Source organism: Nesoenas mayeri (assembly GCF_963082525.1).
Source record: "Nesoenas mayeri genome assembly, chromosome: 1".
NCBI classification, from domain to species: Eukaryota; Metazoa; Chordata; class Aves; order Columbiformes; family Columbidae; genus Nesoenas; species Nesoenas mayeri.
Window position 1 is genome coordinate 93,952,096 of NC_137541.1, and position 17,429 is coordinate 93,969,524.

The 17,429-nt window shown below is 38.3% G+C and overlaps 1 protein-coding gene across 2 annotated transcripts; it reads right to left on the bottom strand.

The window, feature by feature from the left end:
* Positions 1–7,488: 7,488 nt before the first annotated feature.
* On the bottom strand, positions 7,489–17,130 carry TRAT1 (T cell receptor associated transmembrane adaptor 1). 2 transcript variants are annotated; one of them, XM_080361433.1, is made up of 6 exons: positions 17,019–17,130; positions 13,116–13,226; positions 11,447–11,483; positions 10,060–10,121; positions 9,049–9,107; positions 7,489–7,944 (listed from the first exon to the last, which is right to left on the bottom strand). In XM_080361433.1, exons 2-6 carry the CDS (start codon positions 13,216–13,218, stop codon positions 7,666–7,668), a joined length of 540 nt encoding a protein of 179 aa, XP_080217559.1. In that variant the 5' UTR covers positions 13,219–13,226; positions 17,019–17,130; the 3' UTR covers positions 7,489–7,665. The 2 variants fall into 2 exon arrangements, with proteins under 2 accessions (XP_080217559.1, XP_080217560.1); XM_080361434.1 differs by lacking the exon at positions 17,019–17,130 and adding an exon at positions 15,043–15,083.
* Positions 17,131–17,429: the final 299 nt, after the last annotated feature.

The window sequence follows — 17,429 nt, forward strand, 5'->3', positions numbered from 1 at the left end:
GTGTATTGACACTAAATGAAAAATTTTAAACTGGGATGGATGATTCAAATGCAGTATTAGACGCTATGACTTGTTATATGCCTGCTATGTTATATTTTCTGCATAGCTCACAGAGTGGATTGTTCAATAAAACTTTATATGTTTCAGTGAATTTGACAGTTATATTCTATATTCTGACAAAATATATGTTCTAAATAAAAACCTATTCTCAACAAATATCTGCTTTCAACATTTTATTTCAGGTACATGAATTCTCATGAGGAGTTTGTATCCCTACAGCAAATACATCAGAGTGATGTGGCTGGGTCCCACAGGTTTTCATTGCTGCATTCTTTCTTGGCAAGGAGATTATTTTAGTGGTGTCAGGTCAAGTACACTCTGTTTTATCAACCCTGCCCCTTGTCAGCTTTCTGAGCTCCAGAAAAGGAAAAAATCACATTCCTTTGGTTTTACTTCATTTCTGGGCACACAGGAGTTGTTATGTTACTTCAGCTCTTAAATCAAAATCTTGTTATCTGAAGTGTTTTTCTTGAACAAGAAGCCAGTTTCAGTGAGGTTTACAATAAGACAAGAACTTCTGCAATATACACACACATTCTGTCCCTCACAATTTGTGTATTATGTTTCCTTCAACAACAGCAAAAAAGATTGTCTTTTAGAAATGCTTTTGTGGCTCATTTTTGTTCCAGTTCCAGACATGAATGAACTGTAGGGAATATGTTTTATGAACTACCTTCTCCTTGAATTTGTTGAGGTAGTTATTTCCCAATATTTCTTGATACACCAATACTGAGATATTACATAACTCAATGTCTTCTGTTCTAAAGGAAATTAAAAGTAAACTGGAATTGGGTTTTGGACACATTCTGACTCCAGATGTGTCTACACCGCAACCTGAATATAGGCTTACCAAAGTAGGAAGGTAAGTTTGTTTAAGCCACACAGCAATAGTTCATTGTCTCCGTGAAAATTACTTTGAAAGAGTTTTAAGAGGTGATTCTTGAAAAACCTTGAGGTGTTGGAAGATAAGCACATCCCTTTTTATTGCTAGCAATAGCAAAAAAAATGGGAGAGGGTTACACAGTTATATTTACAGTTTGATCCTCCAGCATCCACTTGAGTCATAAGACTCATAAAAGCATGATATAACCAAAAGTCTGTGGTGTTTTTTTCTAACAATACTGTTTAAACAGATGCATCTGCAGTGATTGTCAGATGCTGTAATGACTACTGGAATATACCTGTGTGAGACTTACAAAAATTTCATGGTGATACTTGATCTCTCTTCTGTTTTGAGCTCCATTGTTCTCCCCTTTCAAACAATTTTACTTCTTCCACCATGTTTCGTCTTGTTTACTCTTTCTTCACTGTTTCATTGAACTGATACTTGAATGTGAAGCTTACTGTTAATAAAAACCTTCATCCTGCTTCCCTCTGCTTCAAAATTTTTATAAAGAGCACTGGAAAAACAGGTTAGGTTACTGAGACAGTATAAACCTAGAACCTAGTATCTCCATATTTTGTTGTAATTAGTTGAAGCTAGAATTTAACTAATCTGTGATAGTTTATATAGGTCTTTCTCCAATGACATGAAGATGAAGCAATGTTGAATGTGCTATTTCATGCAAGAATTCAGTAGTCATTTGAAAACTATCCCCAAAAGTCATTTTAAAAAAAAAAAAAAGAAAAGAAAAATAGGTCATTCAGTTGCTTATTTAAGCAGGCAGAGGGTAACAAGCTGGAGGAATAAAACTAAATCTGGAATGTGGTAGCATTATTTCATTGGAAACAGTTGATAGGCCACTAAAGATGATCCTAAAGTGTGGAGAGTCTGTGAGAGCAGCAGTGAATAATTTAGTGGAAGCAGTGACTGAATATGGAAGGGAAGTATGCACTGAAGGACAACATTTACAGAAGTGCCCTGCTTTTAGCAAGCTATGTTGCAAGGGAAAGCAGCTGCTGAAAAGTGGCATAAATAAATAGCTGGACTAAACAGTAGAGACTATGAATACAGAGGAAACTAGATGTACCTAAAGGCTGTGAAGTGGACTTCCTGTATTATGTATGCTTGGATGAGAGAAGTGTGTACTTCATTTCCATTAAATTAATGATCAGGCTGAAACGACAGATGGAAGTTGGGTAACTCGTAGAAGTTCTTTGGCTTTGGGATTTTTAGGGGAAAGGCATAATCAAGAGTGCAAATGCTGTGAGAAAATTGGGAAATAGCAACTTTTATACAAAAGGTATGCAAATTGTATTAAAATACACATGAAACAAGAGATGCTGTATGTTGGAAAATAGTAGAAAATGGACTCTTGGGCATGTGTTTATTTGCTTGAGAGATTAAGACAGCTTTCTCTTTTAATCATCTCAGAAGGCTGAGTATTGGATCTGATTGGTGCCAGCTAAATTGAAGTATGCAAAACATTTATAGAAAATATTAATGTTATTCAAACAATTTTGATATGCAAGTTTAAGCAAGAGTGTATGATAAATATTTTACTACTCATTTTGCTCCTACTATGGAACAAAGTAGAAGTCTTTCCAATCTAATGAAATGAAGTTAGTATTTCACGCACTGATATCTCTGTGTTTAGCTTTGGATCTTTGGCATTGGATTTGCCTTCCTCCTTGCCCCCCTTAGGCTCTTACTAAGGGTCATCATTTAATGTTTCTTCATTAAAATGGTTTGTATTAATGCTTTGACAGTATTTACTTTTGCTTATCCAATGGTAGTTGGTTTAAGACCATGATAATATGGTTACTTTAATTCCAAGTTTGCCTGGTTTCTTCAGTCTAAGAACCAAGCATGTATTAACTTGATTTCTGTACACAAAAGCAAGTGCTAGCGCAAGACAGGCAGTGACACTGGGCAGCTTTGGATGCAAGGACTGGCCTTTTGGTCTTGCATAGAAATTAAGGCAAGTTAGAGAGGCTCATTAACTATGAGCTAAAGGAAACATGAACCAGGCTGTTAAAGAACTATTTCTTTTTTTTTTTTTTTACCTTGTTAAATTTGTCACATTTCTGGGTATGTCCACCCACTTCTGCCTTTATAAGAGATGTTGGTTCTTTGTACTGTGGACTTTTTTGTTTCTTGTATCACATAGTATCGCACAGTATCACAGTATGTTTGGGATTGGAAGGGACCTCAGAAGATCATCTAGTCCAATCCCCCTGCCAGAGCAGGAACATCTAGATGAGGTCACACAGGAACATGTCCAGGTGGGTCTTGAATGTCTCCAGAGAAGGAGACTCCACAACCCCCCTGGGCAGCCTGTTCCAGTGCTTCATCACCCTCACTGAGAAGAAATTTCTTCTCAAATTTAAGTGGAACCTCTTGTGTTCCAGGTTGATTCCATTACCCCTTGTCCTATCATTGTTTGCCACTGAGAAGAGCCTGGCTCCATCCTCATGGCACTCACCTTTTATATACGTATAGACATTAATAAGGTCCCCCCTTAGTCTCGTCTTCTCCAAACTAAAGAGACCCAGCTCCCTCAGCCTTTCCTCGTAAGGGAGATGCTCCCCTCCTTCATCATCTTTGTTGCCCTGTGCTGGACTCTCTCCAGCAGTTCCCTGTCCTTCTTGAACTGAGGGGCCCAGAACTGGACGCAATACTCCAGAAGTGGTCTCACCAGGGCAGAGTAGAGGGGAAGGAGAACCTTTCTCGACCTACTAACCACTCCCCTTCTAATACACCCAGGATGCCATTGGCCTTCCTGGCCACAAGGGCACAGTGCTGGCTCATGGTCATCTTGTTGTCCACCAGGAGCCCCACGTCCCTTTCCCCTACACTGCTTTCTAATATGTAATTTCCCAACCTACACTGGAACCTGGGTTTGTTCCTGCCCAGATGCAGGACTCTACACTTGTCCTTGTTAAATTTCATCAGGTTATTCCCTGCCCAACTCTCCAGCCTGTCCAGGTCCTGCTGAATGGCAGCACAGCCTTCTGGCATGTCAGCCACTCCTCCCAGCTTAGTGTCATCAGCAAACTTGCTGATAGTACACTCAATTCCCTCCTCTAAATAGTTAATTAATATATTGAATAATATAGGCCCCAGTACTGACCCCTGAGGCACTCCACTAGATACTGGCCTCCAGCTAGACTCCACACCATTGACTACCACTCTATGGCTTCTCTCCTTAAGCCAGTTTGGAATCCACCTCACTACTCTATTGTCCAGACCACGTCTCCTCAATTTAGCAACTAGGATGCTGTGGGAGACTGTGTCAAAGGCTTTGCTGAAGTCAAGGTAGACCACATCCACCGCTCTGCCATCGTCCATCCACCTTGTTACATTCTCATAAAAGGCTATGAGGTTGGTCAAGCATGACTTACCCTTGGTAAAGCCATGCTGACTGCCCCTAATAACCCTCTTATCCTCAATATGCCTTGAGATGGCACCAAGGACAAGCCGTTCCATTACTCTCCCAGAGACAGAAGTGAGGCTGACCGGTCTATAATTACCTGGGTCCTCCTTCTTGCCCTTTTTGAAGGCTGGAGTGACATTTGCTTTCCTCCAATCCTTGGGCACCTCTGCCATTTCCCAAGACTTGGCAAAGATGATGGAGAGTGGTCCAGCAATGACTTCAGCCAGCTCCCTCAGCACCCGTGGGTGCATCCCATCTGGACCCATGGATTTATGGATGTCCAGACTATTTAATTGCTCCCTAACCCAGTCCTCATCGACTAAAGCAAACTCCTCCATTGACCTGGCTTCATCCGGGGTCTCAGGGGTACGGGGCTCCCCAGGACAGCCTCCAGCAGAGTGGACAGAGACAAAGAAGGCATTCAGTAATTCTGCCTTCTCTGTATCTTCTGCCACCAGGGCACCCACCCCATTCATCAGTGGGCCTGCAATGCCTCTGGTGTTAGTTTTATCTACTATGTATTTGAAAAAGTTCTTTTTGCTGTCCTTGACCCCTCTCGCCAGCTGTAATTCGAAGGAGGCCTTGGCTATCCTAGCTGCCTTCCTACATCCTCTAACAGCAGCCTTATATTCTTCCCAAGTGACCAGCCCCTGCTTCCATGACCTGTAAACTCTCCTCTTCTGTTTGAGCATACCCAACAGATCCCTATTTAACCACGCAGGTCTCCTGGCTCCCTTCCTTGACTTCCTCCATGTGGGGATGCTCTGATCCTGAGCTTGGAAGAAGCTGAATGCCACCCAGCTATCTTGGGCCCCTTTACCTTCAAGCAGCTTTGCCCCTGGGATTTCCCCCAGCAATTGCTTGAAAACGCCAAAGTTAGCCCTGCTAAAGTCCAGGGTTGCAATTCTACTTATTGCCCTGGTCCTACCACACAAGATGCTGAACTCCACTGTCTCATGGTCACTTGCAACCCAGGCAGCCCTCAACCTTTACTGCTTGTAACTGCTTTCAGGGTTTTATTTTTCAGGACCTGAAACATTTGCAGGGCTCTATGTGCTTGAGAGTTTCAAACTCCTTGACACTGTGTTCTGCATGGATTTTAAAGGCTCTAACGTCCTTATTTTGAGAAGGCAGAACTCTGACACTTAGACTTAGGCGTATTATTAGTTGGTGCAAAAGTAATTGTGGGTTTGGACCGTGAATTTTGAATCATTATAACTAGACTCAAACACATCTTTATAAGTCAAAATAGGAACCATTACAGTCAACACATTTTTGCCAATAATAAATCAGTTTGTTTATTCCTGTGGCATAAAAATCCATGCTTCAGGATTTGACAAACTCTTGGAAAGCATTTTCTGCATCCTGCTGGTATTGGAAGCTTTTTCCCTGCAAAAAGTTGTCAAGATGCTTGAAGAAGTGGCAGTCAGGGGAATATGGCAGATGAGGCAAAACTTCGTAGCCCAATTTATTCAACTTCTGAAGCACTGGGTGATGTGCAGTTGGGAATTGTCGTGGAGAAGAATTGGACCCTTTCCATTGACCAAGGCCTGGCTGCGGGCTTTGCAGTTTTCAATGCATCTCACTGATTTGCTGAGCATACTTTTCAGATTTCACCAGGATTCAGTAAGCTGTAGTGGATCAGACAGGCAGCAGACCACCAAACAGTGACCATGACCTTTTTTTGATGCAAGTTTGGCTTTGGGAAGTGTTTTGGATGTTCTTCTCTGTTCAACCTCAGAGCTGATCATTGTCAGTTTTTGTACAAATTCCACTTTTCATCAATCCATCACCTTTTTCACCTTTCCAATTTGCTCCAAATGCCAAACAACCATAGGACGGTTGACGCTAAGTTCTTCAGCAACTTCTCCCGTAGTTGTAAGATGATCAGCTTTGATGATTGCTCTGAACTGGTGATTGTCAACTTGCAATGGCTGGCCGCTACCGTCCTCATGTTCAAGGCTCTCATCTCCTTTGTGAAACTTCTTAAACCACCATTGCACTGTACGTTCCTTAGCAGTTCCTGGGCCGAATGCCTGGTTGATGTTGTGAGCTGTCACCACTGCTTTATGAATAAGAAAACCGCTCAAATTTGGTTTTTGTCTAATATTTCCATAGTCTAAAATAAACATAAAATATACAGCAAGTAATAAGTCATTAGCAAAAAAAATATATATATAAAGCAAGAAAAGCACATTAAAATGATGCATAACATAACCACATTTATTTAAGAATGTATTCCAATATCAAATGGAAAATTTCAACAATACAAAAACCACAATTCCTTTTGCACTAGCCTAATACATCACCATGCCTTACTCTTTCCTGCTTCTACTACTTAACGACTCCTGGAATATGAAAATAAAACCCCAGTCTATAAAAGGTTACTATCTGATGAGTTTAAAGTCTTAAGATGAATGTGCACACAATATGTGAATTATTTGGGGAAATAAAAAGGCTCTTTCTACTTTTGTAAAATAGATGAAACAATGGCAGTGAAAAACCCTCACAGAATATTAAACATCACATAGAATATTAGAAGGAAAAAATCCTCCCTAGGAGATTTAATGTTACAGATATTTGGCTAATATCTTTGTGGACTCTTTAATGTGTGCTGAATACAACATTACACTAGTAGAGGAGTTGAGATTTGAGATGTATTGTGGTATAGCTCAGAGAAGGAAACTAAAGATATATAAGAATATTGTTAAGTCTTGCAAAATGTGCAATTACTACTTTAAACAAGCTATTAACTTATTCTCCAATTAGCTTTAGATATGTTGTGTTATTACTATAGACCAGTCACAGTGAGAAAGTATAAAATGCCGAACAGATGATCAGTTTTTAGTTGGGAAAACAACTAAATCGTTAAGTGTGCGAGCATGAAACACAATTTCCTTCCAAAGATGTTGTTAAAACCTATATAGAAGAGTAGTTATACTCTGCTAGGGCTCTACAGACAACAGGGTGGGTCTTTTGGGACTGTTTGAAAGTTGGTGGTTGTTTTAAACTAAGGATTAATTTTTACTGGAATCAATACCATGTGAATGCTGAGAAACTAGCTTCTACAACTCCAAAATGTCTTCAGAAGGGCAGGTCCTTCAAAGTGGCAGTCTGGATCTTATTTCTTGCTCAGTCTGTAAATGTGCTTGGAAGACACTTTAGAACACTTAACTTACCCATTTTATAACATGGTTTGGTATGGCAGCTTGTCAGGTTATTGCCTCTAATCATTCACTGTTTTTCCAGAATGAAGAAGCAGATATCACTTTATGATTACATATTTGGTTTATGAAGCCACTTCAAATGTTCTCTCCTTTGTAGTATGAATCAAGCCCATTAATCTCATGGGATCATCATGAATGGCTTCTACATTTGTCGTGTTCTCAGCAGCCAGCTGCTCACTGTTGAGATAAATGCTAACTTTGGAAGCCATCATGGTGGGCTTAGATGATCTATCTTCTTCATCCTCCTCTAATGAAGGGCCTTTCTTTCTCCTCGGTTTTCTGCGTTTTCCATTGACACTGTGATCAAGTGAGGCATAACACATCTGATTGGCAGACTCCACCTAGATGAAAATTCACTTTAACATTCAGTAGTCATGCTTGCTTTAAAGTTATGTCTAAGACTTTGAGTATGTCTACACCATAATCATAACAGTGGCTGAAGTTTACCCAAATTAGCTCATTAAAAGTACAAACGATTCAGCTGTGGCAGCACAGAAAACAGACCAACATAAACTAACAGTAAATTACTCGTGTTCTTGGGGTAGTGGCAGCTATTATTGGAAAGATTCACTGTGGGAGTGAGGGTACTTTATATAATTGGTCCAAGTTCTTTGGGATGTAAGACATTATTTGATCTGTTTTTCTTTACTGTTTTTGTTTGTTTTTTAAATTATAATCCAGTTACTAGCAACATTTTTCATAGGCTTGGTCTGTGCAGAAAACTAAAGATGGGTGATTCTTGTCTGTAAATAAGATCTCATTTCTAGTGCAAAATCTATTGAAATCATATTGAAATTTCCATAGGTTAGTCTGTTTCTGTGAAGTTAATAAAGCAAATGTGTAGGTTTAAAAAGGAAAAAAAAAAAAAAAAAGATAAAATTTCCACCACCTGGAAATCAACTCAGGAAATAGATGCTAGGAATGCTTCAATTACAGACAAATTTCAGCTGAAGGTTGCATGCTTTTAGGCATCCAGGTATCTCAACAAAATATAAATCAATACAAAACCAGGCATTTATTTAAGGCATATAGATTTTGTGTTGGGCAAGAGAGAGCCAGTCAAACTCATGATTATCATGTGATGCCGCTTGTGTTTTCACTTGACTGATGTCCAAAATAAATACAATTAATTCTTTACATAAGCCATGGCATTAGATGTAGGCTCAATTCAGCCTGATCTGCATGCCTGTGACTGAGCTTTATTATGCCATATGGATGGAAATGAGCTGTCTATAATTCTCCTGCTCCCTCATTAATGTCCCAGATGGAACAAAGGGTCAAGTCCGTGCTTAAATTTCTTGATGAACTACGACACTAATGCATGGTAATTTTCGTGAAGGACGTTGTGAAGATTTTTGTTATATATTGTCATGGGATACACACAAAAATTCTGAGGCAGACCACATTACTCTAATTCAGAAATCCAGAATTAAAATTAGAGATACCTGTAGCTGGTTAACCGGTCTTTGAGGCTGGGACTTCATCTGCTCGTAACAACATTCCTCTATAATTTATCAAAGTAGAAAAACGTTTTCGTTATTAAGGCACACTACCTAAAAGTTTTAAACGATTAAATCAACAGATCCTCCCTGTTACAGAACCAACTTCCCCCAATTTACTTCGGTAGATGTTTGTTTTGTTTTGAAATCACACACACATCTCTTTCTCTATTAACAGAAGGGCAAATAGCTAAGAAATTCAGACATGCATACTGTGAAAATGAAAAGCATTTTCTGTTCATATGGATGGAAAGTTTCTCATTATTCACTAAGTGGGCATCATTTTAGACTGCTAGGGGTACATCTTGCAATTAGAGCATAACCACATAATAATGTATTTTTCAGCACGGGGAAAATTATATTGGGCCACAAAAGAGGCTGTGAGTTGCAGCAGCTGGTGATTAAATTGTATTCCTGACTCTACTTCCAGTTTTCTGAAAAATCTGGTGTAAGTCATTTTTTCATCACGTATCTCATTTTAGCCATCAGTAAACCAGATTGTTTCCTCACAGTTTTCAGACTTTTGTATTGTCAATGCATTCAAGTGTTGGCTTAGTTAAATTTGTTGGGTTTTTTCCCTGCAGTTCAAGTACTTCAGTTTAGTTTTGCTTAATCCCAAAAAGTGCTAGCAAAAATTTGTGTTCACATTACTTAAATACTGCTTCAACACCACAAGGCCTTCAGGAGATATACCCTCAGCATATCTAGCTCTAGCTGCAGTTTTATGATGTTACTGCATTCTCTGCCAAGGATTATTTGGCCGAACAGGATCATTTGGACTGCAAAAAATCCAATTCAGTATGAGATCTGGTCTTACAAATAGTAGTGCAGTATGATGGTTTGCAGTTCTATCCCAAGTAGGTATTAATTCTGTGTTGAGAAACACAGAAAGTCAGTTCTTAACTACACATTTATCATAACCTCTGAACAGACACATGTTCTCAAAGTGAAGCTTACCTAAAATCTCTTGATTGAGATTGCCATAAACTGGGTCATCTTCTGTGTAGTAGCCATCATAGCTAGAAGGGCAACAGGAAAATACTTTTAATTCACAGAATATGCTTTGCTTAGGACCTCACTATTATACTTAAAATACTTTACACACATGTGGCAGTAGCAAGCAGATTGTATGTGATATGAAAAACAAGACCAAAAATATCGGGGCGGGGGGAAGCAAGTGCGGGGACACAGCACAGAAATGGCTATTTGCGTGTTCTGAAGAGAGATTTGTTATCTAGCCAAGAACAGAACTCTTCTTTCCTGGAACTTAGTTAAGTATAAAGCTAATCTCAAGACCACTAAGCTACCGTTTGATGTAGTTCTAGAGATATTATTGACCACTGAAATGAACCCACTTCATGTCCTCTGAGCCCGCTTTGCAATACAAACTAAAGCACTAAATGGGTCTCTTGGGGCAATGTTCTTAAAAACTCCAGTCTTGATTCAACTAAAATGCATATGTTGACCCAACTAAAGAAGACCAAGGCAAAGTTCAGCTTTGAATTTTTAATGGTATTCTGTGTTTTATCAGCCCGTGTCCCTTGAAAATATTTTTAACCATGTTTGTAAAATGGGAATTGTTAGTGGGAAGCACTGGGTAACCTTGTTCCTTTTGCATTCATGTACTGTGCCTTGTCAAGGGAATGAAAGAATGGAATCTAACAGCACTTTTACCGTGATATTTTTCAACTGAACAGGCAGCAATAGACAGAGACTTCCCAACTTCAGGTAAATTTGTAATTGAGGATTAGTTTGGGGAAACAGGTGAAGGCTTTTGTATTTTTGTTTCAAGGGCCTTTTATATTTGGTTGACATGAGACCCTTACCATCTCTGTTTTCTAAAGTTTGGCCTATTTTTTTTTACTATGGGATAAGAGAAACAGACTTGTAACAGATCATTAGGTATCCAGCAGCTGTATACAGACTCCATTTCATTGCTTTTGAACATAATGTATAAAATAAGGGTATGAAATGTAAATACATGGTTTTTTATATTGTAACTTATTGTTTTCTGATATTTATTTTAAATTATTACAGACTTATTGAGTTTGAGTGATAGTAAATATTGTTTTAGCTCAATATCTTGCACTTCAGTATACAAAATTATCATATTAACATGAAATTATTTCATTTTTCATGAAACGACTGGAGTATATCACTTCCACAGGATTTTTTTCCTGTTTTCTTCGGATTTTTTTTTTTCCACAACCAGTGTGCTCGCTGGTGTTTCCATGTGGGCTTCATGAGATACTGGATTTTTCCCTATGCTGTCCCTCCAAAGCCATCTCTCGTTATTTACTCCTTATTTCAACCTTTCCAGAAAGAAATATTTTATCAAACTTACCTTGGACTGTTCTCTTTATAGTCTTCATACTTTTTAGCTGGAAAATTCGTTAAAAAAAATAAAGAGCAAATGAAACATGCTATTTTTAGAACACTTCAGATAATTGCCCAATTGACATGCTTTTGATTTCACTGTAGACAGTAAAATTGAATGCTCTTGGTTCTGAAGACCTTCATTTGTCCCCCTGCTTTTCTCAAATACTTTTGACTAATACAAGAAATGTTGGTGTGCTACCCTGTGCTGCAGCTGCAAAGTCCACATCAGTTTACAAGTCCCCCCCAAAATGTATTGTAACACCTGTGATTAATTTCTTATTTCCCCCTGCTTCTGCTTCTACCTCATCTTTTTCTCCACCTAGGGAGGTGCATCATGTATTTATATTACAAGGTGAAGGGTTTATTTATTTTGCTAGTTCTGCTGCTTGTATCTCTGAAAGAGAAATATATATCCTGTGACCACGCAGAAAAAGAAACTGAAGCAGAGAGGCATTGGCTCCAAATAGATTTGTTGCTAGAGCTTGATTAATAACTCAGGAATGCCTGACTTTCTATCTTGTGCTCCAGAACTCTAGAATTTAGCACAGTAAGCTCCGATTATATGAGCAATGCAGCATCAGCCAACCAAAACCTTGCTCAGCATTAGTTTTGTAAATGACCGTGATTTTTCATCGTAGAAATATCTGCCTAGCAGCACTAAAAGACAAACCAAAAAGGCACTCCCTCATCCCACAGCTCTCCAGCAGCTCTTTTAATATTCTGTCATATTCTAATTCTGTTGTACTTGGTGAGTTCAGTTTATAAGCATAGGCCTGTTTACGTAGGTTATGTATGTATGTGTGTTTAACATGGTTGAACCCGCTAGTGTTTGTCTGAATTCCCATGTGCATATATCACAGGTGCAGTTTTCCCTGTGGAAACGCACTTTTTCTCTGAATGGGAGTGGTGAGGATTGTGCAACTTAAAACTACAGAATTGCATGCATAAGAGAGGTTGCACTGGCATCATCAAATCTGTTGAAAGTCACAGTTAATTTTAACCAAAACAAGAGTATGACTGTAGTCACCCTCTAACGTGAATTAAACAAATCAGTTCCATATTGTGAGTGACACATTGATTTAAGAGCTACATTAGCATCCCACGATGAAAAGCAATTCGGACTTTTTCAAAACAAACTAATTAAGCATAAAATGTGTATGAAAACTGAAATTCAAATAAGCATTCAGGAATTTTGGGAAGATAAAATTTTCTCAAATGTATTTTGTATCAGTGCAGCTACTTAAAATTATTTTTAAACTAAAGTACAAATAATAACCAGTTACATGACAAGTACACCTTAAAAAAAGGAAGTTACAGGTGTTAAAAATGTACATTAAAAATACAAATTTAGCCAAAACTTAATTCCTCAACTTGTACATGTTCTGTTGGTTTTTCTTCAGCAAATGGACTCAGGTAGCTGTGTTTGGCAGTGGACTGGGCAGCTAGCAACCATTGTATAATCATACCTGGCTCCCCTAAAAGTGTTTAAAAGTTACATGCTCTCTACTAGAATCATTCTTGCCGAAAGATAATTAATCCATTTGTTGGCTTGAAACCTCCCAGCAGTGACGGCTTTCTCTGCAAACATTTTAAACGCTCAAACTCCATTCCTTACAGAGACATTACTTACTTACCTTTCTTCTTTTTCATATAGTGTGAAATGTTCAGTATCAACGAAATAACAAGAGCCAAACTCAGAAAGGCCAAGACTCCCCAGACAGAAACATGGCAGTCCATTTCTGCAACTGAGAGAAAATAATTCCATAGGTTGTGTTGTCAACAATTTTACTGTATTCTTTGTGGTGGGCTGATTTTTGCTTTCTGTAATTGAAGCTACTATTTTGTTGTTTTCTCTGTGACAGCCATTGCTATACGAGCCAAATAATTAATATCAAAACCAGATGCTAAATAACAAGAGAGCAACATCAATAAGCTGTTAACAGAACTACTATTTCATAGGAATTCAGCCAAAGGTTGGACTATTGGTTTACCTGTAAGATGCAGTAAAAGTCAGAAATCGATAAAGAAAAAAGTCAATAGCTTTGAAATTATTTTTGTAATTGTCTTTAACTTATTATTTGCAGTAAATTTTGGGCTCAATTCTGGAGTTCGTGAATGTAGTTCTGAAGATTAATTCAGTCAAAACAACGTCGCTGGAAATGTCTCTTAATAATAGCTAAGACCATCAGGTTTTAAGAATCTCTGCAACAGATTTCAAAGGTTGGTTATGTCTTTTCTTGCATCTCCTATTAAAACCACTTGTACTCATATCCTCGCTCTCCTTCCTGAGAAAGTAGATGTTGTAGTGGCAATGGATGAGAAGTGGCTGGGAATCAGTGAACTCCTACAGAGAAAAACCTGAACAGCTCCTGAAGAATCACTAGGGAAAAGGTGTGTCAACTTAAACAAATAAAGCCTCCTTTTGCACTGAGCTTGCCTCTCCTTGGAGCCCTCTTAGAAATACAGGAATGAACTCCACCTGCACAAAATGAATTTTGCCATTTAATTAATTCTTCAATTAACCTAACTCATACAGATGTTCCATCACAAACCATACTGAAGAAAATAGCCTATTTGTGACAGTCTAGTGGCCAAAGTGATCGACTGTGCTGCAAATGGCTTTTGAAAACCCTTCCTTTACAGAGGAAATGCTGAGCCAAATACATGAGTGAAAGGAGCTTGAAGCTGGATTTTTCACCTTCCCTAGAGGCATGTTTTATATTTTTCTAGATTCAGAGTGTTTGAAATAAAGCCTGGTCCCCAAAACGAATGAATTCCACTAACAGTGCATTAAAAAGTCTAGCTGGAACAGAGCAGTCAAGGGTAGAGACTAGATGATACTCTCAGAATGAGATTAGAGCAGGTCCTTAACACACGTATTTGGTTTTGCTGTAGCTGGATTCCTTCAGGGGACTAATGTTTTGTTTGCTCCTTAAAGGAAAGCCGAGGTAAAAGAATACAGGAATACACATTCCGATGTTGCCAGCCACAGGTGGCGGAGGCAATGGATGTGCTCCTGCTGAGAGGACAGAGATTTTTTCCCTGGTTGACTGGCTCCAGCTCATCTTGGGGACAGCCCCTTTACGGGCTTTGTTCCCTAATTATGCTGAGGTTGCAAAAGCTCTTTTAGTTTTGATTTATTTCAAGCCAGAGATGTATTTATGATGTTGAAACAAGAGAAGATAATCCTTGGTAGTAAAAAATCACAAATCACATGGACTTCTATGATGCAGGTTTCCTTCCTATCAGAACTCTCTTTTAAAAGAAATAAAACAGAGATGTAACTTTCTGACAGGTTGTAGCTGTTTTTATCACATTGTACTTCCAGTGGCCATTTATCCTTCCTTTTATACTAAACACCCAGTTTCCAGTCCTTTCTTTTCTCCTAGAGTGTTCCCAAAGGTATTTGAGGGTTCTCCATCACAGCAATACTACTTTTCATGTTGAGAGGCACTTTTTGACAAGGTACAGACATTCTTGAGGAGGGATGACATCTCCATGAAGCAGCTACATATTATTCTGATTTTTCAGAGAAGGAGTTAAAAGAAAGGGACATCCTACCTTGAGAAGATGTTATCAGGCCACATCAAGAACCATCAGTGTTTGGAACCTGGTTAGTCTACAATTAGTCACTCGGCATTTGCATCCTATGCAGCCTGTCCAAAACCACAAGAAGTCTGTGTCAAAGGCAAGAGCTTTTAAGTCTCAAGGTAGTGCCTAAATAATAAGAGTCATCCTTGTCCTCCTTCCTTCTTCTCCCACAAGCGATTTACTTTTTTTTTTTTCAGGGAGCAAAACCAGTATTGTTGCATAAGAGAAGGGAAGCACGTGTAACTGTGATAGAAACTACAACCCTGTGACTGGTTTGAAAGAGAGTCAATACCTAAAATAAAGTTCTGATTTAAGTATGTACCTTGTTCTTGATCCTGAATTTCATCAGGGTTTTCTGTAATAGTCTATCTCTAACAGGGAAAGTAAGAGTGATGGTAGTTTGTTCATAAGAAACTATATTGAAACTATTCTTAGACTAATGTGCTCCTCTGTGAAAGAGTTCATCATATAGCCAAAGATTTCATGAGAAGGACGATTCCCATTTTATTGTTACGAGCTGGGAAGTGTGAGTGGCAGAAGTACTATATTTAATCATAATAAAGGTGACAGTGTTTTGACTATCTAATACCTGAATCTCTCTAGTATTAATTATATATTCCTGTTCTGCTGTTCTTTCACTTCTATTTGGAAACAGGGTCAAACTTGGAGTTGCACCCAAGTAAACACCTACCTTAGGTAATTTGCTCCATCTGGATGATGTTTTTACTTTTCTGAGTTTAGGGATGGAGTTACTCATCTCCTCTTAATATATTTTACAGTGCTGTAAACTAAAGGTACTATATTCAACAACAAAATACAGGCAAGTAAAAGACTTTCTAAAGACATAGTTATTTGTGCCTTTTCTCCTTTTTAAATCTATTGGCGACTTTCTCTACCAACAGAGAAAAAACACAAGAATAAATAGACTTTTGGTCACTTGTCCAGTTTTCTCTTTGCAGGGCTCATTATACTGTAATTGGAGGGGGATGGAGAGGAGGAAGCAAACAAAAAAGAATAACCAAACAGAAGCCCCCCAAACATTCTAAACTTTCCTGGATTAATTTCTGCAATTCAATATTATTGCAACTCAAAGGAGTAGATATAATCCTATACTTACCTTTGGGGGCAGGGGACAGATTTAACAATTTGGGGCTAGAAATAGGTGTTTGTCCTCCTAACAGCATAAGAATAGGTAGCAGAAGTACTGTGTTTGTTTCCTTCTTGTTCTAATGTATTTTGTTTAGAGAATCTCTCACAAAGGCTCCTACTGAAAAGGAACGTGAGGTGCAGAATATAGATACATGTCTAGCTGGACATGCCATCTATGGTATCGACTCATCGTTCATACAAGCAGATTAATTACTTTGGTTGCTACCGGATTTAAAATGATCATCTGGAGCACAAAATTATTTGTTTCCTGTTCTTTCTGCAAATTTGTCAAGATGAGATAAAATTAGTGTTTTCCCCCCTCTCCAATTGAATGGTGAGATAAATAATATTACATACTAATTACCCTTAGATAAAGAAACCCATTAAAAGACTGATGAATGTTAAATTAGCATTAAACATGCTTCCACCTGTGTGAGTTTTTAAGACAAGATTAATTCTCCGGAAAGGATTCCTTAAACTGCAATTAATTAGTGCACAACTAATTGCTTTGTAAGTTATCAGCTTCATACTTCAGAAGGGAAGCAGCGCATTGTACAATAAGCCTTCAGCACAGTAAATATATTAAGCACAAAACTAAGACCAATCCTTAGCCTTCATTAATAAACCTTAATTAAGGAAGGTTTAAGCTGTTGATGATGACTCATCATCATAATGATTATTTTTAATAATTTGAATTCAGAACCCTGACCAACTTTCTTGGAATACTAGTGCTCTACCAGTGTGTTTTTACTGCTGATTTGTTTACAAGTTTATAATACTGAAAAGATAAGACTTACCTGGTTTTGTTGTTTCTAGGAATACTCCCCACCCTTTATCCAACAGACAGTCAAGTTATGTTGGCAAACCTTGGATGCTCTTTTGTGTTGGACTTGGCAGCATGAATCTATCTCTACAGCTGCCACTAGTCTTTAAGGTCTCCAGCCCTTTATTTCCACCAGCTTTCTTAAAAACAGGAAATGTGGTTCAGGCTTATGCTACCTCACTAGCAAACTGACAGTCTCCTTCAGTGTTTGCCTCATTCAAATGTGTAATTTCATCCAAATGAATTTGAAATTCATTTGAATATGTAATTATGTATGTATTTATTAGTGTATTTATTATCCACCTGTCTTGCCACAGAAGAGCATGTACAGGAATATTAGTTCAATTTTATGTGATACAAACCTGCTTTTGTGATATTCATATGA

What these genes read in the sequence shown, in the direction of transcription:
- TRAT1 (XM_080361433.1), bottom strand. Translation starts at nt 13,218, where the DNA reads ATGGACTGCCATGTTTCTGTCTGGGGAGTCTTGGCCTTTCTGAGTTTG. An exon ending in CTATATGAAAAAGAAGAAAG is followed by an intron (nt 11,484 to 13,115) that starts GTAAGTAAGTAA and finishes CGAATTTTCCAG; the next exon opens with CTAAAAAGTATGAAGACTAT. An exon ending in GACCGGTTAACCAGCTACAG is followed by an intron (nt 7,945 to 9,048) that starts GTATCTCTAATT and finishes ATTTTCATCTAG; the next exon opens with GTGGAGTCTGCCAATCAGAT.